The 23,408-nt window shown below is 38.2% G+C and overlaps 1 protein-coding gene across 1 annotated transcript in view; it reads right to left on the bottom strand.

The window, feature by feature from the left end:
• Nucleotides 1-2,210: 2,210 nt before the first annotated feature.
• Nucleotides 2,211-23,408, bottom strand: part of pde6c (phosphodiesterase 6C, cGMP-specific, cone, alpha prime) — a 42,912-nt gene continuing 21,714 nt past the window's right edge. Inside the window, exons 10-22 of the mRNA XM_088323133.1 lie at nt 20,103-20,246; nt 19,293-19,358; nt 14,113-14,268; nt 13,918-14,025; nt 11,246-11,355; nt 8,703-8,790; nt 8,528-8,628; nt 6,555-6,662; nt 6,422-6,485; nt 5,197-5,271; nt 5,049-5,132; nt 3,369-3,522; nt 2,211-2,642 (exon numbers count right to left, since the gene is read on the bottom strand). Of these exons, the coding sequence (XP_088179259.1) occupies nt 2,599-2,642; nt 3,369-3,522; nt 5,049-5,132; nt 5,197-5,271; nt 6,422-6,485; nt 6,555-6,662; nt 8,528-8,628; nt 8,703-8,790; nt 11,246-11,355; nt 13,918-14,025; nt 14,113-14,268; nt 19,293-19,358; nt 20,103-20,246 (1,302 nt within the window). The 3' untranslated portion in view covers nt 2,211-2,598. The remainder of the gene's footprint in view (nt 2,643-3,368; nt 3,523-5,048; nt 5,133-5,196; nt 5,272-6,421; nt 6,486-6,554; nt 6,663-8,527; nt 8,629-8,702; nt 8,791-11,245; nt 11,356-13,917; nt 14,026-14,112; nt 14,269-19,292; nt 19,359-20,102; nt 20,247-23,408) is intronic.

The following is a 23,408-nucleotide window of genomic DNA, read 5'->3' as shown; positions in this document are numbered from 1 at the left end:
ATTGTTCAATCCTCGTGTTGTCCTCGGGTCAAAATGACCCGCTGCTGTGTTGTTAAAAAGCCAGAAATTATATTTGATATACTTTAAAATTTTCTTGGTGACAAAGAATAAAAAGTATAAAAATAATCCTTAAAGCAAAGATTTAAAGTATTCATAGACAAAACTTATTCATTATATATAATTCATGTGTTTTTTAGGCCAGCAGAGAAAGCCTTGCAGGCCCTGATGGTCCACCCCGGAGTAAAACTGCAAGAGGGTCTTAAAATAGATTTGTGGGCGGGACTAAGAGGACGCCGTGTCATTTTAGGCCCCTCCCCCTTTTTTTCCAGGTAGCGCTAAAGCTCCTCTGATTGGATTAGCCGGGTTTGATTGACGGCTAATTGATTGGACGGGAAAACATTGCGTAAGGAGAGGAAGAGGGGGATTTGCGTCGGGACTTGAACCCGAACGATGACGCCGTCGGGTCGACTCCACGTATCGCCAACACACACTTGCGCGTCGTATAAGAGGATTTACGGTAAAAGATGACTTTTTCTCAAAACATCGGATGCAGAGGGAATCGAACCCGGCAGTGAGAGCACCCGATACCAACCACCGGTCGTGATGATTACATACGAAAAGGCCTTTAAACCGTTTTTACTCATGGTACCAGAGAACAATTAGAAAATCGGCCTGAAAGACAGAAATAATAGTGATAATCACAATAATAATATTAAAAGTATTAAACCTAAATCCACTGTGTGATCCCTGGACCACTAGTGACGTAGATAACGTAGGAAAAGGCATTAGGTTTTATCCTGTAATTACTGTATTTCTAACCACGGTACTGCCCCATTATATGACGAATTTTTTTTGCATCGTATAATCTGTTGCCCCTTATAGTCCAGAAATTACGGTAAATACTCAAAAGTATTGTATCAGAAGTAGAGTGACAAAAAACATTTTACACAAAAACTTCATTAAAATTGTCCACGATGCTAATATGCTAATGCTAAATGGGTGTCATGGTTCTTGAGTAAGTACAAATACCAACTTTTAGTGTCCTATTTTAAAGGGACGGTGTAGTATTTTTTGACCACTAGTTGGCGCTGCGTTTGTGTAGCACGACCGAAAAAGAGTGCTAAAAAGCAAGAGGAAGAATACAAACTAAGTAGACTTAAAGAGACCAAAAAAAAAAACTAAAGATTTTTCTCATTTTTCTCAAGGTTTTCGAGTTTTTGGGGTTCCCGTAGCAGCAAGATGGTATGGTATTTTGTGTATTTTGTGCTTCTATAAATCGTGGCATCGTTATATATTTGACCACTAGATGTCGCTGTATTCTGTAGCTTGATTGAAAAAGAGTGCTATAAAATCACAAAAGTGCTTTTTTAGTCAACAGTTCATTTTAAACAGGCATATTTTGGCCAGCTACATGTAAGACCCACACAAAATGGCCGATCGTTCGACAAGATGTCGCTGCATTATGTAGTGCAACTGATAACGAGTGCTAAAAAGCACAAGGGGGAATACAAACTACAGAGACATCAAAGTGACCAAAACTATACAATCAGTTTGTGTATTAGTGTCTATTGTTTAAATCAATATTTTTTATTAAAGGGGCACTGTGTAATGTCGTGTAACTGATAACGAGTGCTAAAAAGCACAAGGGGGAATACAAACTACAGAGACATCAAAGTGACCAAAACTATACAATCAATTTGAGTATTAGTGTCTATTGTTTAAATTAATATTTTTTATTAAAGGGGCACTGTGTAATGTCGTGTAACTGATAACGAGTGCTAAAAAGCACGAGGGGGAATACAAACTACGGAGACATCAGAGTGACCAAAACTATACAATCAGTTTGAGTATTAGTGTCTATTGTTTAAATCAATATTTTTTATTAAAGGGGCACTGTGTAATGTCGCGTAACTGATAACGAGTGCTAAAAAGCACAAGGGGGAATACAAACTACGGAGACATCAAAGTGACTAAAACTATACAATCAGTTTGTGTATTAGTGTCTATTGTTTAAATCAATATATTTTTTTAAAGGGGCACTGTGTAATGTCGCGTAACTGATAACGAGTGCTTAAAAGCACAATACAAACTACTGACACTCGCTTTTATGACATTCTGTGTATTCTTGCTTATCATTCAAATCAATACTGTTTTTTTAAGGAATGTAGTTTTCTTTTACACCACCAGGAGGTGATAAATAACACACCATGTCCCTTTACGGACGATTTATTGCACATGAAGAATCAAGTCAACCGGAATGAAGAACACAACCTCCTATAAACTTTAGAGTGATTTAAAAAAATAAAACAAGCTGTGGTCATAAAACTACAAAAATGCTAACCGGCTAGCGAGCATCTTCATCAAGTCCACGAACGGCGTCCTCGAAAAATTGGTCTCTCCTGAGAAAAATGGATCCCGTCGTTAAATCCTCGGAGTTTTCGGTTTTAGATAGTCGGGATGCTAATCCTGGTGGAGCTAGGTGGGACTACAAAAAAAAAAAAAAAAAAAAAATCGTGACGAGACCGAGTAACCGGGAAGAATCCGACGAAAAGCTTGAAGCAGTCCGGCTGTAGTCCGTACTGAACTGTCGAAAGGATTTTAGCAGATGGTGCATGTTTTGGACTTCCCGTCTCCGCCGCCGGCTGAGAAACAGAACGAAAAAAAACAAAGAAATCAATAGATGTGTTTGAAAAGTCCTTGAATTTAGGATGAAGTGCTTGTAAATGATTGAAATTGTTGCCGTGTCACCCGGCAGTCTGACTCCATCGACCGCGCATTCGTAAAACCGAAACAAGTCTGCTCGAGTGGATTCGCTTCGCCGCTGCCTTACTTCTTCCCTTGTGACTAACGGCATTTGGCATTAGTTTGTATGGTGTTCAAGACTGAGGTCCTGGAGATTCTGGAAAATTGGCTCTGAAAGTGCTTGAATTCGCACATGATGAAGGTCTCTGAGCTTGACTGTGATAGGCTGTTGTATGCTGTCAGTCAAATAAAGGGGCGGGCGCACGAGTCCAGCTAGCTTTTAGCGGCTTAGCATTGCGAATAAATCCATCTGTTAGATGCAGAAGAACGCGAAAAAACAGTGATCACGAGTGGATGCTTTGTGACTTGTTATTGGGTCCGGGTAGGGACTTACGACTTTCAAACTACCCCTGCCGAGCCCGTCTCTCACCCAACAGGTGACCTTGAGCTACGGTTGTCTTGGAATCGTCTCAAAGACCTGTCTCAACTCGAGGATACCCGACGCTTTCTGACACTGAAAGGAGAAACCCTCCGATTTCGTCGTACAATGACGAGAAAGAACGGGACCGGTGCCCATCAACAGCGCCACTCGAGGGGTCCCTGTGCCGGGGGACACGGGGGCTTACCTCTCCTGGCCTCCTCCTCCTCCAGTTTCTTCTTCTCGTCCTCGATGGCTTTCATCTTGGCGTTGTAGACTTCGGCCTGCTCGTTCCAGTGAGCGCGGTTGTTGTTGAGCCCGTCGAACATAGGTTGGATTTCCTTGTGGAAGCGCGAGAACTCCTGAGAGAAACGCGGAAGGGAGAGAAGGCATTAATGCCGGGTTCCTAAGAATGGACTGAAGCGGGGCATTTCATCTAACAACGAAAATGAAAAGTAGGTGAATCTCCTTTGCTCGATCTCTCTCTGTCTTTTTCCCTTTCTTTTGTTCTCCATCTTACTCTGTGTTCTCTTTTTGTCCACCTCTGTCTTTTTATTCTCCCTCTCTCTTTTCCTCCTTCGTTTTCTTTCTATTTCCTTTCTCTGTACTTTTCTTTCTGCCTATATTTCTCTCTTTCTCTTGCTTATTTTCTTTCTCTCTCTTACTCGCTCTTTCTCTTTAGCACTCTCTCCCTTGTTCCCTCTCTTTCTTTATCTTTCTCTCTTTTTATTATTTTTCTCTCTTTTTATTCTCTCTTTTTCTCCCTAGCACGTTCTTTCTATTCCTTTTTTCTCTGTTACTTCTTTTCTTTCTCCCTTTATTTCTCTTTCTTTCTCTTTCTTATTTTCTTTCTCTCGCAATCTCTTTTCTCCCTCTTTCTTTCTCTTGCTCTTTCTCTCCCTTGTTCCCTCTTTTTATTCTCTTTCTCTCTTTTTATTCTCTCTTTTTCCCTCCCACTTTCTTTCTATTCCCTTTTTCTGTTACTTCTTTTCTTTCTCCCTTTATTCTCTCTCTCTTTCTCTTGCTCATTTTCTTTCTCTCTTTCTCTTTTTCTTTAGCACTCTTTTTCTCCCTTTCTTTCTTTGTCTACCTCTTGTTTTCTTTCTCCCTTTCTGTTACCTCTTTGCTTTCTCTCTTACACTCTTCTTTTCCCCTCTGTTACTCTTTCTCTTTATTATTTTCTTTCTCTCCTTTTCTCTCTCTCACTCTGTACCTCTCTTTTATTCTCTTTTTACTGTCCTTTCTTTACTTTTACCCTTTCTTTTGCACTCTCTCTCTTTCTATTCTCCCCATCTTTTTTCTTTATTCCTCCTCTCTCTTTTCCCCTTTCACTTTCTTTCTATTACCTCTTTGCTTTCTCTCTTACTCTCTTTTTCCCCTCTGTTACTCTTTCCCTTTCTTTATCTCTCCCTTTCTCTCTCACTCTCTGCCTCCCTTGTTATCTCTTTTTACTGTCCCTGTCTTTTTCTATTCTCCATGTCTTTCTCTCTTTATTCTCCCTCTCTCTCTCTCTTTTTTCCCTTTCTTCCATCTCAGCATCATGAAAATGCATCTATACTTTTGGCTGAACTCACTCCCACAATGCTTTCCTCTCTTCGTTCAGTTCAGGATATTGTTTGCTTCATAAAAACTTCCAGAGCGTACTATATGAATTAGTCACTGCATAACAATCCTTGCAAGTGGAAGTATTAAAATCAGTGTTGATTTTAATGTGCCTTTTCCCCCTGCGCATCCACCCTTTAACTCCCCTTGACCAGCTCAAATCACGTCACACTGATGGTAAATAAAATGCAATTGTTACTTTATATGTACACTCATTTATAATGTTATTTAATATTATACATCTAAATTAAAGTAGTACTACTACTTTGTATAACGAACTCATTACCTTGTACACAAACGAGCACACAAAGTCGATGAAACCGCACTGCATCTTGGGTAGCTGCTCGGCACAGTTCCTGTCCATCATGGGCTGGAAGGAAAGATTTTGAAAAAATGAATCAAAGGAATAAAAGGAGGACAATTCGGAGACATACAATGGGTTGCTGGTCCAAAACCGTCCTCTCCAAATCTCCCTGCTCCCAGAATTCAGCGGCGACCATCAATGCTACCTGAAAACACACACAAGTACAATCCTCACAGTGATAAAGTCCCAAAAATTCTGCCTGGCAACAAGAAATTGGAGCAGGAGTTCCACAGGGCTCTGTTCTTAGCCCACGTGTGTTCCGGTTTTCACATGTTCTTTCTCGGAATGTTTGATACCGCTTTGTTTCAGAACGTTACAGATATGAGTATTTACTTCAGATCTCACGAATACCGATACGAGATGCTGATGACATGAGTACTTTAGCGATACATTACATTTTCCCGAAAACTACGTATTAGTGTACCGAAAAAAGATACTAAAATCAGGGGTTGTCGGATACTATTCTAAGCTGTTAGTAGTCAAAATCTTGGCTGGTATCGGTACTAGCTTATATGAAGAACTACAAAACTACAAATTAGGTAAATATTTTGTGGGGAAGGAAAACTTATGTACTAGTATCTGCAATTCAAAAGTTTGCTAAAAAAAAAAAAAGTTGGATCGTGCATCTCGATTTGAGTTTGTAGAGCAATGATTTTTTTTTACCAGTTTATCTTGAAATGTTCATAATGTACAACGTATTTCTAGTTTTTCGCCTTTATCGAATTTATACATTGGAAATTGTACGTACAGGTACTGTTACTGAACGTAAATATCGTAGATATCAGATACTGATACTACTTTATTCATTTTACTATAAAGGATTTTATACAAGTTACATTTATTGAATGCAATGGAGATTTTTCACAGAGAAGGCTTAAGTTCAACGACAGGTCACCCCGATCCGAATGCGAATGTTTTGTTTAGTTCTGTTGATAACAGGACTCTGACGGAGAAGGCCAGGCACTGATTTGATAATCGCTCGGGGTCTAGACATCGAGGCGACAAGGTGGAGCCCCACATGGGCGTTCCCGGCCCGCCCAAGGGAGGAGCCGGCAAGCCAGCTTGGGAGAGAAAAGGGTCGAGAGAAGATCGGAGATCGAGAGGGAAGAACGAGAAAGAGAAGGCTCAACGAAGAATAATTCGACGGAATTCACTTGGGCGCAGTTTCAAATTTCCGGACGGGATTTTTGGGCGTGCCTTATAGTTGGGGAATTACGGTAATTTTTTTTTTTTTTTTTTTTTTTTCCACAGAAATCCGATGAGACTTTAGCTAGAAGGCTAGCGAGACCACCCACCTTGCTCTGGACTTCCCAGGGTTTGGTGATAGCCGACAAGTCGCAGCCGGTCATCATCATCGCCCTGGAAATCACGATGTCATCCGACGGGGAAAAAAACGGACAAAAATAGTGTCGGGGTCGGGACGCTTACATGACGATTTCCTTCCTGGTGGGGTTGTTGGAGATGTAGCTGGTGGCTTCCTTCTCGTCCGTCATGGGTTCGGTGGCGTTCACGATGTTTTGGAACATGGTTCTCTTCCTGCGGGACGGGAAGATCAAAATGGCCGACGTGAAAACAAACTTGTTTCTTACATTTTTTAAAAAAAAAAAAAATCGGCGGGGAAATGTCCAGGAAAGGAAAGTAACACATTGTGCCGCAATTAAGAGATTTGTGTGTCTGATCAAAACAGTCTGAAAAAAACTTTATCCTTCGTACGGAATTTGTCTCAAAAACAAATATATTTATTCGTTTACTCCTTCTCTCTCTTTCTTAATCCCTCCTTTTCTTCTGTCACTCTCTTTGTTTCTTCCACTTTTCTCCTTTCTTTCTTTTACTTTTTCTCTTTCTCGCTTACCTTCCCTTTCTTTTTCTCTCTTTCTCTCCCTTTTCTCTTTTTTTACCTCCCTCTTTTTCCTCTTTTTCTCCCACTCTCTCACTCACTTTTTTTTCAATTTTGGATTGAATTTGTCTCAAAAAACAATTATATTTATTCGTTTACTCCTTCTCTCTCTTTCTTAATCCCTCCTTTTCTTCTGTCACTCTCCTCTTACTTTGTTTCTTCCACTTTTTTCCTCTCTTTTACTTTTTCTCTTTCTCGCTTACCTTTCCTTTCTTTTTCTGTCTTTCTCACTCTTCTCTCTTTTTTTAACCTCCTCTTTTTCTCCCACTCTCTCACTCACCCTTTTTTCAATTTTGGATTCAATTTGTCTCAAAAACAATTATATTTATTCGTTTACTCCTTCTCTCTCTTTCTTAATCTCTCCTTTTCTTCTGTCACTCTCTCTTTGTTTCTTCCACTTTTCTCCTTTCTTTCTTTTACTTTTTCTCTTTCTCGCTTACCTTCCCTTTCTTTTTCTGTCTTTCTCACTCTTCTCTCTTTTTTAACCTCCCTCTTTTTCCTCTTTTTCTCTCACTCTCTCACTCACTTTTTTTTCAATTTTAGATTCAATTTGTCTCAAAAACAATTATATTTATTCGTTTACGCCTTCTCTCTCTTCAAGTGACGAGTTAGTCTGTCAAGGAGCTATTTTGAAGTTTTATTTTGAAAAGTCCAGGAAAAGCACCATTGGTTTGACTTTTGGAGTCAAACATTTACAACTCTTTCACAATGTCTAAAATTACAACCTGGCAAAGGTTTTCGCGTTGTGAACTGGCCGTCTCCGAACGGTCACTTTGGAAATTGTGTAAAATACAATGTTTAGTTTTTTTTAGTCTTCAAGTGACGAGTTCGTGTGTCGAGGAGCTATTTTGAAGTTTTATTTTGAAAATCCAGGAAAAGCACCATTGATTTGAATTTTTTGAGTCAAACATTTACAACTCTTTCACAATGTCTAAAAAAACAAACTGGCAAAGGTTTTCGCGTTGTGAACTGGCCGTCTCCGAACGGTCACTTTGGAAAATGTGTCAAATACGATGTTTAGTTCTTTTTAGGCTTCAAGTGACGAGTTCGTGTGTTGAGGAGCTATTTTGAAGTTTTATTTTGAAAGTCCAGGAAAAGCACTATTGATTTGACTTTTTGGAGTCAAACATTTACAACTCTTTCACGACATCTAAAAAAAAACAAACTGGCAAAGGTTTTTGCGTTGTGAACTGGCCATCTCAGAATGATCATTTTGGAAAATGTGTCAAATACAAGGTTTAGTTCTTTTTAGGCTTCAAGTGACGACGAGTTCATGTGTCGAGGAGCTATTTTGAAGTTTTATTTTGAAAATCCAGGAAAAGCACCATTCATTTGACTTTTGGAGTCAAACATTTACAACTCTTTCACGACGTCTAAAAAAACAAACTGGCAAAGGTTTTCGCGTTTAGTTTAGTTCTTTTTAGGCTTCAAGTGACGAGTTTGTATGTCGAGGAGCTACTTACAAGTTTTATTTTGAAAGTCCTGGAAAAACGCCGGAACTCACTTGAAGTAAAGCGCCAGATCGGTGGCGATGATGCAGACGTCAAAGAGGTGCTGCACGGTCTCGAACTGCCGCTTCTGAAGGTTGCAGAAAATGTTGAGAGTCTGAAAAAAGAAGAAGAAGAAGAAGAAGAAGGTCAGACGGGAACGGCGGTCGGGGACGAGTAAGAAGACGGCACCTCCTCGCCCATGAGGGTCTTGCTGTACTCCAGGTGGTGGCGCTCCATGATGGAGGAACCGTGGAGCTTGGCCAGGGGCGAGGCGCTCCTGGAAAGGAGGAGGAAGACATTTTTGTTTTTTCTTTTTCTTTGTTCTTTCTTCCCCTGTTCTTTCTCTCTTATTGTCTTCTTTCTTTGCCCTTTTTTTCCCTCACTCCCTGGTTCTTTCACTCTTTTTCTCTCCCTCCCTTTCTTACTTTCTGTCGATGTTGACCTCTTTTTTTACAGTTTCACTCTTTCTTTTTCCTTCTCTCTTTCTTAATCTCCTTTTCCTCTGTCACTCTCTTCTCTGTCTTCATTTCTTTTCTCCTTTTTTTTTTACTTTTTCTCTTTTTCGCTTCCCTTCCCTTTCTTTTACTCTCTTTCCCTCCCTTTTTTCTTTTTTTACATCCCTATTTTTCCTCTTTTTCTCACTTACTTTTTCTTTTTTTATTATATCCTTTTCCCACACTTCTCTCCTTCTTTCTCTTCCTTTTTATTCTCTCTCTTAAACAATCTGTCTTCCCTCATCTCTTCTTTCTTTCTCTCCCTCCCTTTCTCTTTCTTTCTGTCAATCTTTACCTCTTTCTCTTGCTACTTTTTCCAGTTTCACTCTAGTTTTTCCCTCTTTTCCTTTTCTGCCACTCTCTTCTCTTTGATTCTTCCACTTTTCCCCTTTCCTTTCCTTTGTCTCGTTTACCTTCCCTTTCTTTTTCTCTCTATCGCTCCCTTTTCTCTTTTTTACCTCCTTCTTTTTCCTCATTTTCTCCCACTCTCTCACTCACTTTCTTTTTTTTATTTCCTTTTCTCACTCTTCCCTCCCGCTTTTCCTCTTACTTTTTATTCTCTTTCTCTCTTAAACAATCTTTCTTTCCTCATCTCTCCTTTTTCTTCTCTCATTCTGGGCCTCTTTTCCTCTTTTTCTCTTGCTCTCTCTTTCCCCCCTTTCTTTTTCTTTCTCTTTCTACTAGTCTGGCCCCCGCGAGGGTTTCTTTTTGTAGCATGTGGCCCTGGAGCTAAAATGAGTTTCACTTTCTCTTTTTCTCACTCCATTTCTTAGTCTTTCTCTTTTCTTCTCTCCCTTTCTTTCTCTACCTCCCTTTCTTTCTTTCTTTCTTTCTTTCTCTTTAACCTAGTAGTTGAACCCCTGCGAGGGTGTTTTTTCCCAAGCTCGTAGCCCCCCAGCTAAAATGAGTTTGACACCACTGCTCTTTTTCTTCTTTTCTGTCTTTGTCTACCACTGTCTTTTTATTTTTTCTCTTTTTATTCTCTCTCTTTTTCCCTCCCACTTTCTTTTTTTCTCTGTTACTTCATTTCTTTCTCCCTTTATTTCTCTCGCTTATTTTGTTTCTCACAATCCCTTTTTTCTCCCTCTCTCAATCTCTTCTCTCTCTCTTCGCCTTTCTTTCTTTCTTTCTTTCTCTCTTACTCTTTCTTTAGCACTCTCTCTCCCTTGTTCACTCTCTTTTTCTCCCTTTTATTGTCTTCATCTGTCTTTTTATTCTTTCTCTTGTCATTCTCTCTTTTTCCCTCCCACTTTCAATCTCTTCTCTCTCTTCCCCTTTCGTTCTTTCTTTCGCTCTTACTCTTTTTTAGCACTCTCTCCTCTGTTCTCTCTCTTTTTCTCCTTTTCTTTCTTTGTCTACCTCTGTCTTTTTATTCTTTCTTTTTTTATTCTCTCTCTTTTTCCCTCCCACTTTCTTTTTTCCATTCCCTTTTTTCTCTTACTTCTTTTCTTTCTCCCTTTCTTTCTTGCTTATTTTCTTTCTCAGAATCCCTTTTTTCTCCCTCTCTAAAACTATTCTCTCTCTCTTCCCCTTTCTTTCTTACTCTTTATTTAGCACTCTCTCTCCTCTGTTCTCTCTCTTTTTCTCCTTTTCTTTCTTTGTCTACCGCTGACTTTTTATTCTTTCTCTTTTTCCCACCCACCCACTTTCTTTTTTTCTATTCCCTTTTTTCTCTGTTACTTCTTTTCTTTCTCCCTTTATTTCTTGCTTATTTTCTTTCTCACAATCCCTTTTTTCTCCCTCTCTCAATTTCTTCTCTCTCTCCCTTGTTCTCTCTTTTTCTCCCTTTCTTTGTCTACCTCTGTCTTTTTATACTCTCTTTTTCCCTCCCCCTTTCATTTTTTCTATTCCCTTTTTTCTCTGTTACTTCTTTTCTTTCTCCCTTTATTTCTCTCGCTTCTTTTCTTTCTCTCTCACAATCCCTTTTTCTCCCTCTCTCAATCTCTTCTCTCTCTCTTCCCCTTTCTTTAGCACTCTCTCCCCCTTGTTCTCTCTCCTTTTCTCCCTTTCTTTCTTTGTCTACCGCTCTTTTTCTTTCTCAGCTCATAGGATTTGATACGAGCGGCCATCTTCACTTATAACTTAACCGTCTCACAGCTACTCCCTCACCCAGGTCGCTCTCTGCGAAATCTCACCAGCCTCCTCCCCCACCTCAAAACATTTTCTCATCGGATCTACACCACTCGCATACGTCCCCCTTTTTTGAAAAAACCAACATGGCGCCGATTTTAGACTTGCTTGGTCTGGTAGAGGTTGTTTGTGCCTCTGTGGTCGATATCGTGGCAGAAGGCGGCGGCCACCATGGCGAAAGCGTCCAAGTCCGAGTAATACCTCCTCAGCTTCCCCGTCTGGAAAAACAAACGCGAGAAGAAGAATGATGTGGGGAGTGCAAACGTGTTTGTGTCGAGCATGGTGTTGGGAATATCATGGCTTGGGGCTGCGTGAGTGCAACTGGAGTTGCATTTCATGAAGGGGAACACAAACTCAAGCGTGCACTGTGGAGCAACGACTAATCCCCTCCCTCCTGAAACTGGGTCACGAGGCAATGTTCCAGTCCGACAATGACCCCTTCTAAGATGACCAAGGCTTTTCTAAACAGGCTTAGGGTAAAGGGCAAGCTCGAGCGGAAGGTGGAGAAGAAGCACAAGATCTTGAATAATCCCCAGCTCAGTCATGTTGTCATGGAGGAGTGGAAGAGCAATTCTGGTGAAATCCTTGTCCAGGAGGATGAAGCCAAGAAAAAATGAACTTTAGGAACTTTCACTTAAGGGTGCACTCACTTTTGTTACCAGGGGTTTAGCTACGTGATGAGTTTTTTTGGGGGAAAATATAAATTTAGACTGCTATATAAGCTTTACACAGACTAGCAGGTTGCGCCAATGCAAACCGAGAGAGCGAGACTCAGCATCATTGGTCGTTCCCCCTCCTCATCTTCTTCTCAAGGGAGCGAGCAGCAGCAAGAGGGTCGCTTCGAAAAGATCCCCCTTTTCTTTTTCTTTTCTTTCTCATATTCAAATTCATGTACTGCACATTCTTCGCTGCAATTCGCTGTCTGAAAAGTACTATACGAATACCTAGCGATTGGATTTGATTCTGTGGGTTCCGGGTTCGATTCCCGGTCTTTATCCTGTTTGCTGTGCCGCAGTGCAGGCCCGTATGGCCGCGCGGTAAGTCAGTCAGTTAGGAGTAGATGAGGACGAATTATTGATCAGCTCCTCATTTTAAACAGACCCGGAACGCTTGACCAGATCATGCCTCAGATATCTGAGACCACCAGGATCAGGTGATGGTGTTTGAAGTTGCTGAACTTGTTAAAAATCCAAAGAAGTGAGAAATTTGCCTAATGTTCTGTACTTGAGAATGTGCCTCCAATCGACATCATTACGTACTGTGAGAACATTTTTTTTACCAATAATGCATGGCTTCATGGCCGCTATAGGTGTGTGAGTGAAGGGGTAAAGTGTGAAGCACATTGTAAAGCGCTTTGGGAGGTCTTCATTGACTTGAAAAGCGCTATAGAAATGCAGACCATTTACCATCTTGATTATCCTCAAAATGTTTGGAGGCTGCCTCTCTATTGGTGTGTGAGTTTGTGTGTAAATGGGTAAGTGTGAAGCACATTGTAAAGCCCTTTGGCAGGTCTTCATTGACTTGAACAACGCTATAGAAATGCAGACCATTTACCATTTAGCATCTTGATTATCCTCAAATCGTTTGGAGGCTGACTCCCTATTGGTGTGTGAGTGTGTGTGTGAATAGGTAAGTGTAAAGCACATTGTAAAGAGCTTTGGAAGGTCTTGATTAACTTGAAAAGTGCAATAGAAATGCAGACCATTTACCATTTAGCATCTTGATTATCCTCAAAATGTTTGTGGCTGGACTACTTTAGGATTTGGAGTCATGACGGAGTTTAACGTCATCCCAGAAAAACAAAGACGAAGATCGCGGTGTCCAAAGTATGGCTCGAGGGACATTTGACTATCTTAAAGAACTGTGTCTATTATTTAACCACTAGATGTCAGTGTAAGGTGTAGTGAAGGGGTGTCAGACTCATTGGTGGTCAAAATCGCACAGTGGATTTAAGAGAAAGAGAGAAATAGAGAGAGGGGGGAAGAAAGACATAGTACCGTAAATTCTGGACTATAAGCCGCTACTTTATTCTCTAACTTTCAACCCTGCGGCTTATTCAGTGATGCTACCATTAACTGCCCTGTCACAGGCATGGTTTGGGATGAAAGTTATATTATTATTATTAAAGCTTTGAAAACTCTCTGGGTGTACCGTCTTTCTTTGTAAATATGTGTAACCCGTGTAGAATATGTATTTGCAACTGTATATTTTTGTCATATATTTATTTTAGACACTTATTCTGATATGTTTTGCACAGGCGAATGAAAAAGGAGGGGCAGAACAAACGCGGGGTGCCGAGTTTAAGTGGGGACGGCTAAAGGGGAGGGACAGACACAGAGGACAATAGTGGATATATATTTTTCCCACCCTTACCTTTGGAAATATACACTTTTTTCCTTGGATTACTTTCAACGGGACCCGGACTCTGCAGGTCTGCATCAAACCTTAAATACCGGTATCATTTTCCGTTCATTTTGCCGGCTGTGATTTTTGGACTGTGGACTTTAATGAAGGACATTCAGTTTCAATCGTGGGACTTGAAGTCGGGTTTGGGTTCATTTTGTGTTTGGGTTAAATGTGGGCGCATGCGGCTTATATACAGGTGCGGCTTGTGTATGTACAAAATCGGTTTTCCTCTTAAAATGCGGTGGGTGCGGCTTATAATCAGGTGCGCTCTATCGTCCAGAATTTACGGTACAAGAGAAAAAAAGGGAGGGACGTGTATTTGTTTATGTATTTTGTCATGTATTTTGACAAGTATCTGTAGTATTTGGTTGTACCTGAAGCAGGCAGAACATGGTATGTCCCACGTTGAAGCCGTGCCTCCAATTGTGGTAGGTAATGGCCCGGTAGCCCTTCCGCACGGTGTACATCCACCGGGTCAGCGTCTGGGGGGCCGTACACAATAGGAGTGAATTCCGCACGTCTCGCCTCCCCCTTCGCTAAGGGAGAAGAGAAACCGGCGCGGCGCTCACCTCGGCGGGGACTTTGAACTTCTCCACCACGCCCAACTCGAAGAACATACGGATGCCGGCCTTGATCAGGTCGAACTCGGAGACGGGGAAGTCGCTGAAGGCGAAGGAGTACAAGTTCTCGCCGTTGACGTTGTCGGCCGTCGGGCACGTCGCCCTCTGGAGGCCATTTGGAGTTTTGCAGTTAGTCCCGGTTTGGATTTCAAGCGAGGTGTCAAACTCATTGCCCCCGAAAGGCCTCGTTTTCAGCCCGCGGGCCGCATGTTAAGTCAAGCCACCTTCATTTGTGAAGCCCTTGATCACAAAATGTCTCAATGACACCATCCCCTGATCTAAAACCAACATGCGGGCAAGGAAAAACTCAACGTGAGGAAAACTAGTAGAGAGCGAATGAGAGAAAGAAAGGGGGAAAGAGAAAACGAGAAAGTAAGAGTAAAAGAGGAGAAAAAAGGAGGAAAAGAGGCCCAGAAGGAGAGAAGAAAGAAGGATTGATGAAGAAATAGAGAATAATGAGAGAAAGAGGGGGGAAGTGTGAGAAAATGAAATAAAAAAAAGAAAAAGTGAGTGAGAGAGTGGGAGAAAAACAGGAAAAAGAGGGAGTTAAAAAAGAGGAAAGGGAGAGAGAGAGAGAGAAAAAAACAAAGGGAAGGTAAATGAGAAAGAGAAAAAGTAAAAGAAAGGGGAAAGGTGCAAGAAACAAAGAGAGAGAGGAGAGATACAAAAAAGAAAGAGGGAGAAGGAAAAAGAGTGAAACTGGAAAAAAGCAAGAGAAAGAGGTAAAGATTGACAAAAAGAAAGGGAGAGAGAAAGAGAGAGGGAGAGAGAAAGCAAGATTAAAATAAGAAAAAAGTAGAAAAACAGGCCCAAAAGGAGAGAACAAAAAAGTAGAGATGAGGAAATAGAGAAGAAAAAGAGGTAGGGAAGTAAGATGAAAAGGAAATAAAAGAAAAGAAAAAGTGAGTGAGAGAGTGGGAGAAAAAGAGGGAGGTAAAAAAGAGAAAAGGGAGAGAGAAAAAGAAATGGAAGGTAAACAAGAAAGAGAAAAGATAAAAGGGGAAAAGTGGAAAAAACAAAGAGAGAAGAGAGAGACAGAAAAGAAAGAGGGAGAAGGAAAAAGGGTGAAACTGGAAAAAAGCAAGAGAAAGAGGTAAAGATTGACAGAAAAAAGGGAGAGAGAGAGAGAGCAAGAGTAAAAGAAGAAAAAGGTAGAAAAAGAGGCCCAAAATGAGAAGAAAAAAAAGGAGAGATGAGGAAATAGAGATTAATAAGTAAGAGAAAGAGGGAGGGAAGTGTGAGAAAAGGATATAAAAAAGAAAAAAGTGAGTGAGAGAAAAAGAGGAAAAAGAGGGAGGTAAAAAAAAGAGAAAAGGGAGAGAGAAAAAGAAAAAGAAAGGGACGGTAAACAAGAAAGAGAAAAAGTAAAAGGAAAGGGAAAAGTGGAAGAAACAAAGAGAGGAGAGACAGAAAAGAAAGAGGGAGAAGGAAAAAGGGTGAAACTGGAAAAAAAGCAAAAGAAAGAGGTAAAGATTGACAGAAAAAAAGGGAGAGAGAGAGAGATAAAAAGGAAATATTAAAAAAAATACTACAAAACTACTTCAAGACTAAATAGCAAATTCAGTGTTTTAAAGCAGGCACCTAACATCATTTTGGTTTCATTTGGAAACAATACTACAGAAATACTACAACAATAATAATATATACAAAAGCATTTTCATTTACTCCGGAAATATTACAAAAGGAATACTACAAAAATACAACAAAACTAATATCCCAAAATACAAAATAAATACTGTAAACTGCTACTATGTAAATACCGCACAATTACTACTAAAATACTATGGAAACAGCTACGAAATACTACTGCAGAAACACCACAAAAATCCCACTACAAATACTATAATACGAAAATACTATTCCAGAAATACTACTTAAATAGAAATACAGTAATACTACAAAAATATGACAACATTTTGCTTTAAAAATACGACAAAAATTTTACAAATTAATACTATCGAAACACTACAAAAATACTACTGCAGACATACTACAAAATTACAACTACAGATATATTACAAAACACTAAAAACATACAACAAGAATACTACTATAGAAATACTAAAAAAATACCACTGCAGAAATACTACTTTAAAAATATAACTGAAGTAATACTATAATACAAAACTAAAATCAAAGAAACATTATCATACAAGTACCACAAAAAATCTCTACAGTAATACTACAAAAATGCTACAAAATTCAGCTTTAAAACATCAATGTACAAATTACAAATTGTTACTATGGAAATACTGCAGGGATACTACAAAAAAACTACGGTAATATTTACAAAAAGAAAAAAGAAATGTTACTGAAGTCAGACTGCAGAAATTCCACAAAAATAAAAAAGTACAACCACAGTAATACTACAAAAATGCTTCAAAATTCAGCTTTGAAACAACAATGTACAAATTACGACTATGGGAATACTGCAGAAATACTACATCAATACTACAAAAAAAACTACAGTGAGAATACAAAAATGCTTCAAAATTTAGCTTTAAAACCACAATGTACAAATTACTACCATGGAAATACTCAATACTACAAAAAAACTATAGTCATACTACAAAAATAAAACAAATGTTACTGAAGTCCGACTGCAGAAATACTACAAAAATACAGAAAAGTACAACTACAGTAATAAGCGCTTCAAAATTCAGCTTTAAAACATCAATGTACCAATTACAAATTGTTACTCTGAAAATACTGCAGAAATATTACATCAATACTACAAAAAAACTACAGTAATACTACAAAATTGGCTGAAAAATCAGCTTTGAAACAACAATGTATACGTTATTACTATGGAAATACTGCAGAAATACTACATTAATACTACAAAAAAAAAAAAAAATGTTACTGAAGTCTGACTGCAGAAATACTACAAAAATACAAAAAAGTACAACTACAGTAATACTCCAAAGCGCTTCAAAACTCAGCTTTAAAACATCAATGGTCAAATTACAAATTGTTACTATGGAAATACTGCAGAAATACTACATCAATACTCCAAAAAAAACTACAGTAATACTACAAAAATGCTTCAAAATAACAATGTACAAATTACTACCATGGAAATACTGCAGAAATACTACTCAATACTACAAAAAAACTATAGTAATACTACAAAAATGCTTCAAAATTCAGTTTTGAAACAACAATGTACAAACTACTATGCAAACACTGCAGAAATACTACAACAACACTACAAAAAAACTATAGTAATCTACAAAAATGCTTCAAAATTCAGCTTTGAAACAACAATGTACAAACTACTATGCAAACACTGCAGAAATACTACATCAATACTACAAAAAAGTACAGTAATACTACAAAAATGCTTCAAAATTCAGCTTTAAAACAACAATGTACAAATTACTACCATGGAAATACTGCAGAAATACTACATCAATACTACAAAAAAACTACTGTAATACTACAAAAGTAAAACAGAAATGTTACTAAAGTCCGACTGCAAAAATACTACACAAATACAAAAAAATACAACAAAAGTAATACTCCAAAAATGCTCCAATATTCAGCTTTGAAACAACGATGTACTAATGACTACTATGGAAGTACTGCAGAAATACTACAACAATATTACAAAAAAATTACAGTAATACGACAAAAATGCTTCAAAATTCAGCTTTGAAACATCAATGTACACATTACTACTATGGAAATACTGCAGAAATTCTACATCAATACTACAAAAAAACTACAGTAATACTACAGAAATGCTTCAAAATTCAGCTTTGAAACAACAATGTACAAACTACCATGCAAACACTGCAGAAATACTACAACAATACTACAAAAAAACTACAGTAATACTACAAAAATGATTGAAAATTCAGCTTTGAAACAACAATGTACACATTACGACTATGGAAATACTGCAGAAATACTACATCAATACTACAAAAAAACTACAGTAATACTACAAAAATGCTTCAAAATTCAGCTTTAAAACAACAATGTACAAATTACTACCATGGAAATACTGCAGAAATACTACATCGATACTACAAAAAATCTACAGTAATACTTCAAAAATGCTTCAAAATTCAGCTTGAAAACAACAATGTACAAATTATGGAAAATGGAAATACTGCAGAAATACTACATCAATACTACATAAAAACTATAGTAATACTACAAAAATGCTTCAAAATTCAGCTTTAAAACAACAATGTACAAATTACTACCATGGAAATACTGCAGAAATACTACATCGATACTACAAAAAATCTACAGTAATACTACAAAAATGCTTCAACATTCAGCTTGAAAACAACAATGTCCAAATTATGGAAAATAGAAATACTACATCAATACTACAAAAAAAAAACTATAGTAATACTACAAAAATGCTTCAAAATTCAGCTTTGAAACAACAATGTACAAACTACTATGCAAATACTACAACAATACTACAAAAAAACTATTGTAATACTACAAAAATGCTTCAAAATTCAGCTTGAAAACAACAATGTCCAAATTATAGAAAATGGAAATACTACATCAATACTACAAAAAAACTACAGTAATACTACAAAAATGCTTCAAAATTCAGCTTTGAAACAACAATGTACAAACTACTATGCAAATACTACAACAATACTACAAAAAATCTACAGTAATATTCCCAAAAAACCCAGATATATGATAACTGACTGCAGAAATACTACAGTAATACTCCCAAATATAATAGAAATGTTACAGATTCCAACTGCAGAAATACTACACACAACTACAGTAACACTACAAAAGTACAAATTTAGTGCTTAAAAATTATTTTGCTGAAATTGGGAGTATTTCAATACCAATGTGAGAAAACCAAATATGAAGTATATTTCTTCATATATGAATCTGAAGTGATAGGTCTCCAAGATGGGCCCCCGGGCCACATATTTAAACCCATTGGGGCCCCGCCTCTAAATCTCCGCCCATTTCTGGCAAAATGGCTGCCCTCAAAATAAATCCATCTACTTTTATTCAAAGAACTCTTTTAAACCGCCATTTTGAAATTTCCGGGGCCGCATAAAATGAGGTGGCGGGCCACATTCGGCCCCCGGACCATGAGTTTGACACGTGCAAATTTACAGGAAATCTGGTCTTACCAATAGTTTGTACATCTCCTTCTGGTCGCAGTCCTCTGGTTCACTGTCGAACTTGTCTTTGGTGTTCTGGATACCAAGACGGTTAGGGTTAGCAAAAGTATCGACCCCCTTCAGGCTTCAAACGTTAAGCGAAAAAACTGAAGATTCAACAACAATCTTAAAAATGGAACTTAAATATTTCAATATTTTATATTGTATGTACAATGAAAAAAAAAAAAAAAAAAACGAAAGGCAGATGTTGCAAAAATATTGGCCCCCTTTTCTCTCAGCTCCAGAAGTTCCCTGATGACTTCTGAATGATTCGACGTCGATCTAAATGGCTAACAATGGGAAAGAGAGTAAGTTGCTTAAATGCACCTGCTCTATGATAGGCTCAGAGGTCTCAGAGGAGAACAGACAATATTTTGAAGACCGGAGAACACACCAGGTAGGTCCGGGATAAAGTTCAAAGCAGGAATGGAATAATTACACCTCGCGTTGCGTACTATGCGATCAATAATATGAAAACAGAGTAAGAAAACGAACCACTGTAAACCTACCAAGACCTGGTCATCCCTCAAAACCAGACCTGGTCACTTGAGGGCCTTGTTTTTTAGGTTTCTCTGCTCCAATTTAGGCGATTCCAAGCTCCTGCTAGCTTGCTAACAAATATAGCATTTATATCACCTGAGTTATAGAAGAGAACTCTCTAAAATTATGTAGGTAAAGCGGCCTTTGAGGACCAGAGTACCAAGGTCTGTTCTAAACCTTCAGACCAAATGTGGCGAAAACTAATCATAGAAGCGACCAGGAGGACCAATACTAACTCACCAAAATGGACTGCAACTCCTCGGTGGTGCACTTGGTTTGGTACATGAGCATTTCCTGGGCGATGTCTTTCCTGTACTCCATGTGGTTGAGTCTGTCGTAGGTGTCGCAGTTCAGCACCGACCAGCCCAGGAATTGGGTTAGCGCCTGTCGAGCGCAAATATACAATCAAGTAATGAATGAATAAGATGCGAAACATAAAAAAAAGAAGGAACCAAACGGACCCAAAAATATATTAATATATATTTGGAGAATAAACGCAGAGACGAAATATGGCAGAGAGGGAACACTCTTTATTTAGCAACATTCATCCACGTTCGAAGTCCATATATATATATATATATAGCTACATCCATCTTTCTATATCTATCTACCTATATCTCTATTGATCTATATCGATCTATATCTCTATCTACCTATATCTATATCGATCTATATCTCTATCTACCTATATCTATATCGATCTATACCTCTATCGATCTACCTATATCTATATCGATCTATATCTCTACCTATATCTATATCGATCTATATCTACCTATATCTATATCGATCTATTCTCTATCTACCTATATCTATATCGATCTATTCTCTATCTACCTATATCTATATCGATCTATTCTCTATCTACCTATATCTATATCGATCTATTCTCTATCTACCTTTATTTATATTGATCTATATATACTGATCTTTATCTCTATCTACCTATATCTATATCGATCTATATCTATCTATATATCGATCTATATCTATCTATATATCGATCTATATCTATATATCGATCTATCGATCTATCCATCTATATCTATATATCGATCTACCCATCTATATCTATATATCGATCTATCCATCTATATCTATATATCGATCTCTATATATATATATATATATATATATATATATATATATATATATATATATTTATATATATATATATCTCATTACCTGCACCGCTTATCCTCAGCAGGGTCGCAGGGGTGCTGGAGCCCATCCCAGCAATCATCGAGCAGGGGACACCCTGAACTGGTTGCCAGCCAATCGCAGAATTTATATATATATATATATATATATATATATATATATATATATATATATATATATACAGGAAAACATTTTGAGGTTTTATTGTGGATTCGCTCCAACATCATCCAGACCCCATCTCGGGCGGCCCCTGATTCAATAGTAGAGTAGAAGAAATACAAATTTCTTTGCCTACAATTACTATTTTTCTTTTAACTCCTGAGCTACTCTTCTTACTTTCACCATTTTCATCCTAGAATAAAAGAAAACCGCAAGCACGCGTCTGACATAATCCTCCAGTGTAATGCGCTCCGTGGCCGGAACCCAGTGGTAAAAGTAAGATAAAATCAGATAGATGCGGCGGAAAAATGTAAATAAAGGCTGTTTGAACTCAGTTGGGCATCGCTAACACCAATTTACCGAGAAAATATTTCGTATTTAACCTGAAACTCCGCGCCCCAGTGTAATAGAAAATGATCTGAATAAGCTAAACTATAAAGAAACGATGTTCTGACGTTACGATGATTATTCGAATGACCTCGCTCATTAAACTCATTATCCCAATGAGCGGCACGTGTCTTTGAGTCCTTTTCTTGCTGCTACGCGAGAAAGAGAAAGCTAATCGGTAGCGTCTTTTCCTAATTGGACTGCTCGTTTTGAGGAAGGAGATTGCAAGCAAATGAGGCTAGGATCAGAAAAATTGAGCAGATAATACTTATGGTCGATATCAACGATACCGAGAGAGTCCTTGGATCGGATCGATACCGGTGATACTGTAATAATGATGTTAGTGTGTCGCCAGATTATACACACATTATAACTTTCAAATTCGATCCAATAACTAACTCTCCTGACTTGAATTTTCAAAATATTGTGCAATGAGAGGTACCGCCGTATTTTCCAGATTATAAACCGCACCTGATTATAAACCGCACCTGATTATAAGCCGCACCTTCAAAAATACCTCCTTGTGAAAGGTTATTTTCATATGTAAAGCGCATGTAACTCTACAGAGCATGATGTTGCCCCATTGCATGATGCTGCCACCACCATGTTTTACAGTGGATGGTGTTTTCAGGGTGATGTTGAGTGTTTCGCTTATGACAAACATAACTCTTTATATTCAGCCCAGACAGTTTCATTTTGGTTTCATCCGACCAGAAAATGAGATTAAGTTCGACGTTAAAAATCCTATTTCCTTCAACATTAATATCAGGGAATCTGTTTTCGCAACGAACATGAATCCTTTCATTCATAAATGGTGTTATAATTATCCAGTGCTAAATTATGGGCAAAATTGGGGTTTTGGGGTTGCGCTTTTAAGTCAGAAAAATACTATATTTTAGATGTCTTGATGACATTGTTGTACGGTATTTGTAATTTTGTTACATGGGTGCTTTTTTGTCGTCAGGGAAAAGACTGCAGAGTCTCATAGCTAGAACCAGCAGGCTCAAGGACAGCTTTTAACATCAGGCTGTCAGGACTCTTAACTCTCTCCCTGCCCTACACTTGTCGTGGATTAACTGTAAGTCAGCTTCGAGCTCACAACAGACATCTGGCAGGATGTTATGAAACAATGTCGATACAAGAAATCACAAGTTGCTGACTAAACGTGTCGAGTCCACAGTATAAATGCCAGGGGTCTCTCGGACGGACTTCGAACGTGGATGAATGTTGCTGTATAAAGAGTGTTCCCTCTCTGCCATATTTCGTCTCTGCGTATATTCTCCAAAACTCTTTCCCAACCCATCTGCCAAACTAATGCAAAACTGCTTCATTTAGACTCCGGCTGCACATGTTTTATTCCAGACTTCATTATTTTTTAATTTTTGTATCCACATTTTTTCTTTTTTTTTGTTATTTGTATTGCTTCTTATTTAATGTTCGCACGCGGGAAAGAGGAAGCAATTCCATTGGATGTTTTGTATGTAGCGTATTTGATAATAAAGTTAAATAGATTTTTTTTTATGAAACAGTTGTAGTCATTGAAGTATTTTCATTTTTATACTGTTAAGTTTCTAATCGCATTGCTTACTTTATTTGCTCTTTAAGCTAGTTTTAAAATATTGTGCAATGGATAATATTTAACTTACATTTTCGGTACTTTTTGGGGATTTGACTTTCTTGACTTTTGTTCTAAAACTGTTTTAATAGAAATATTTATCATATATTATTTGAACCTTTAAAGTTTAAATTGTAATTTAATGAAAGCAATAAGAAATATTATTAGATATATACACCACAGCCATGTCCCCCTAGTGGGAGGTGGCTAGAGTCATTTCTGAC

Source organism: Urocampus carinirostris, chromosome 19, assembly GCF_059441175.1.
Source record: "Urocampus carinirostris isolate Australia breed hairy pipefish chromosome 19, RoL_Ucar_1.0, whole genome shotgun sequence".
In the NCBI taxonomy this organism is placed as follows: Eukaryota; Metazoa; Chordata; class Actinopteri; order Syngnathiformes; family Syngnathidae; genus Urocampus; species Urocampus carinirostris.
The sequence above is the reverse complement of the archived record's forward strand: the minus strand, read 5'-3'. Positions and strand labels throughout refer to the sequence as shown.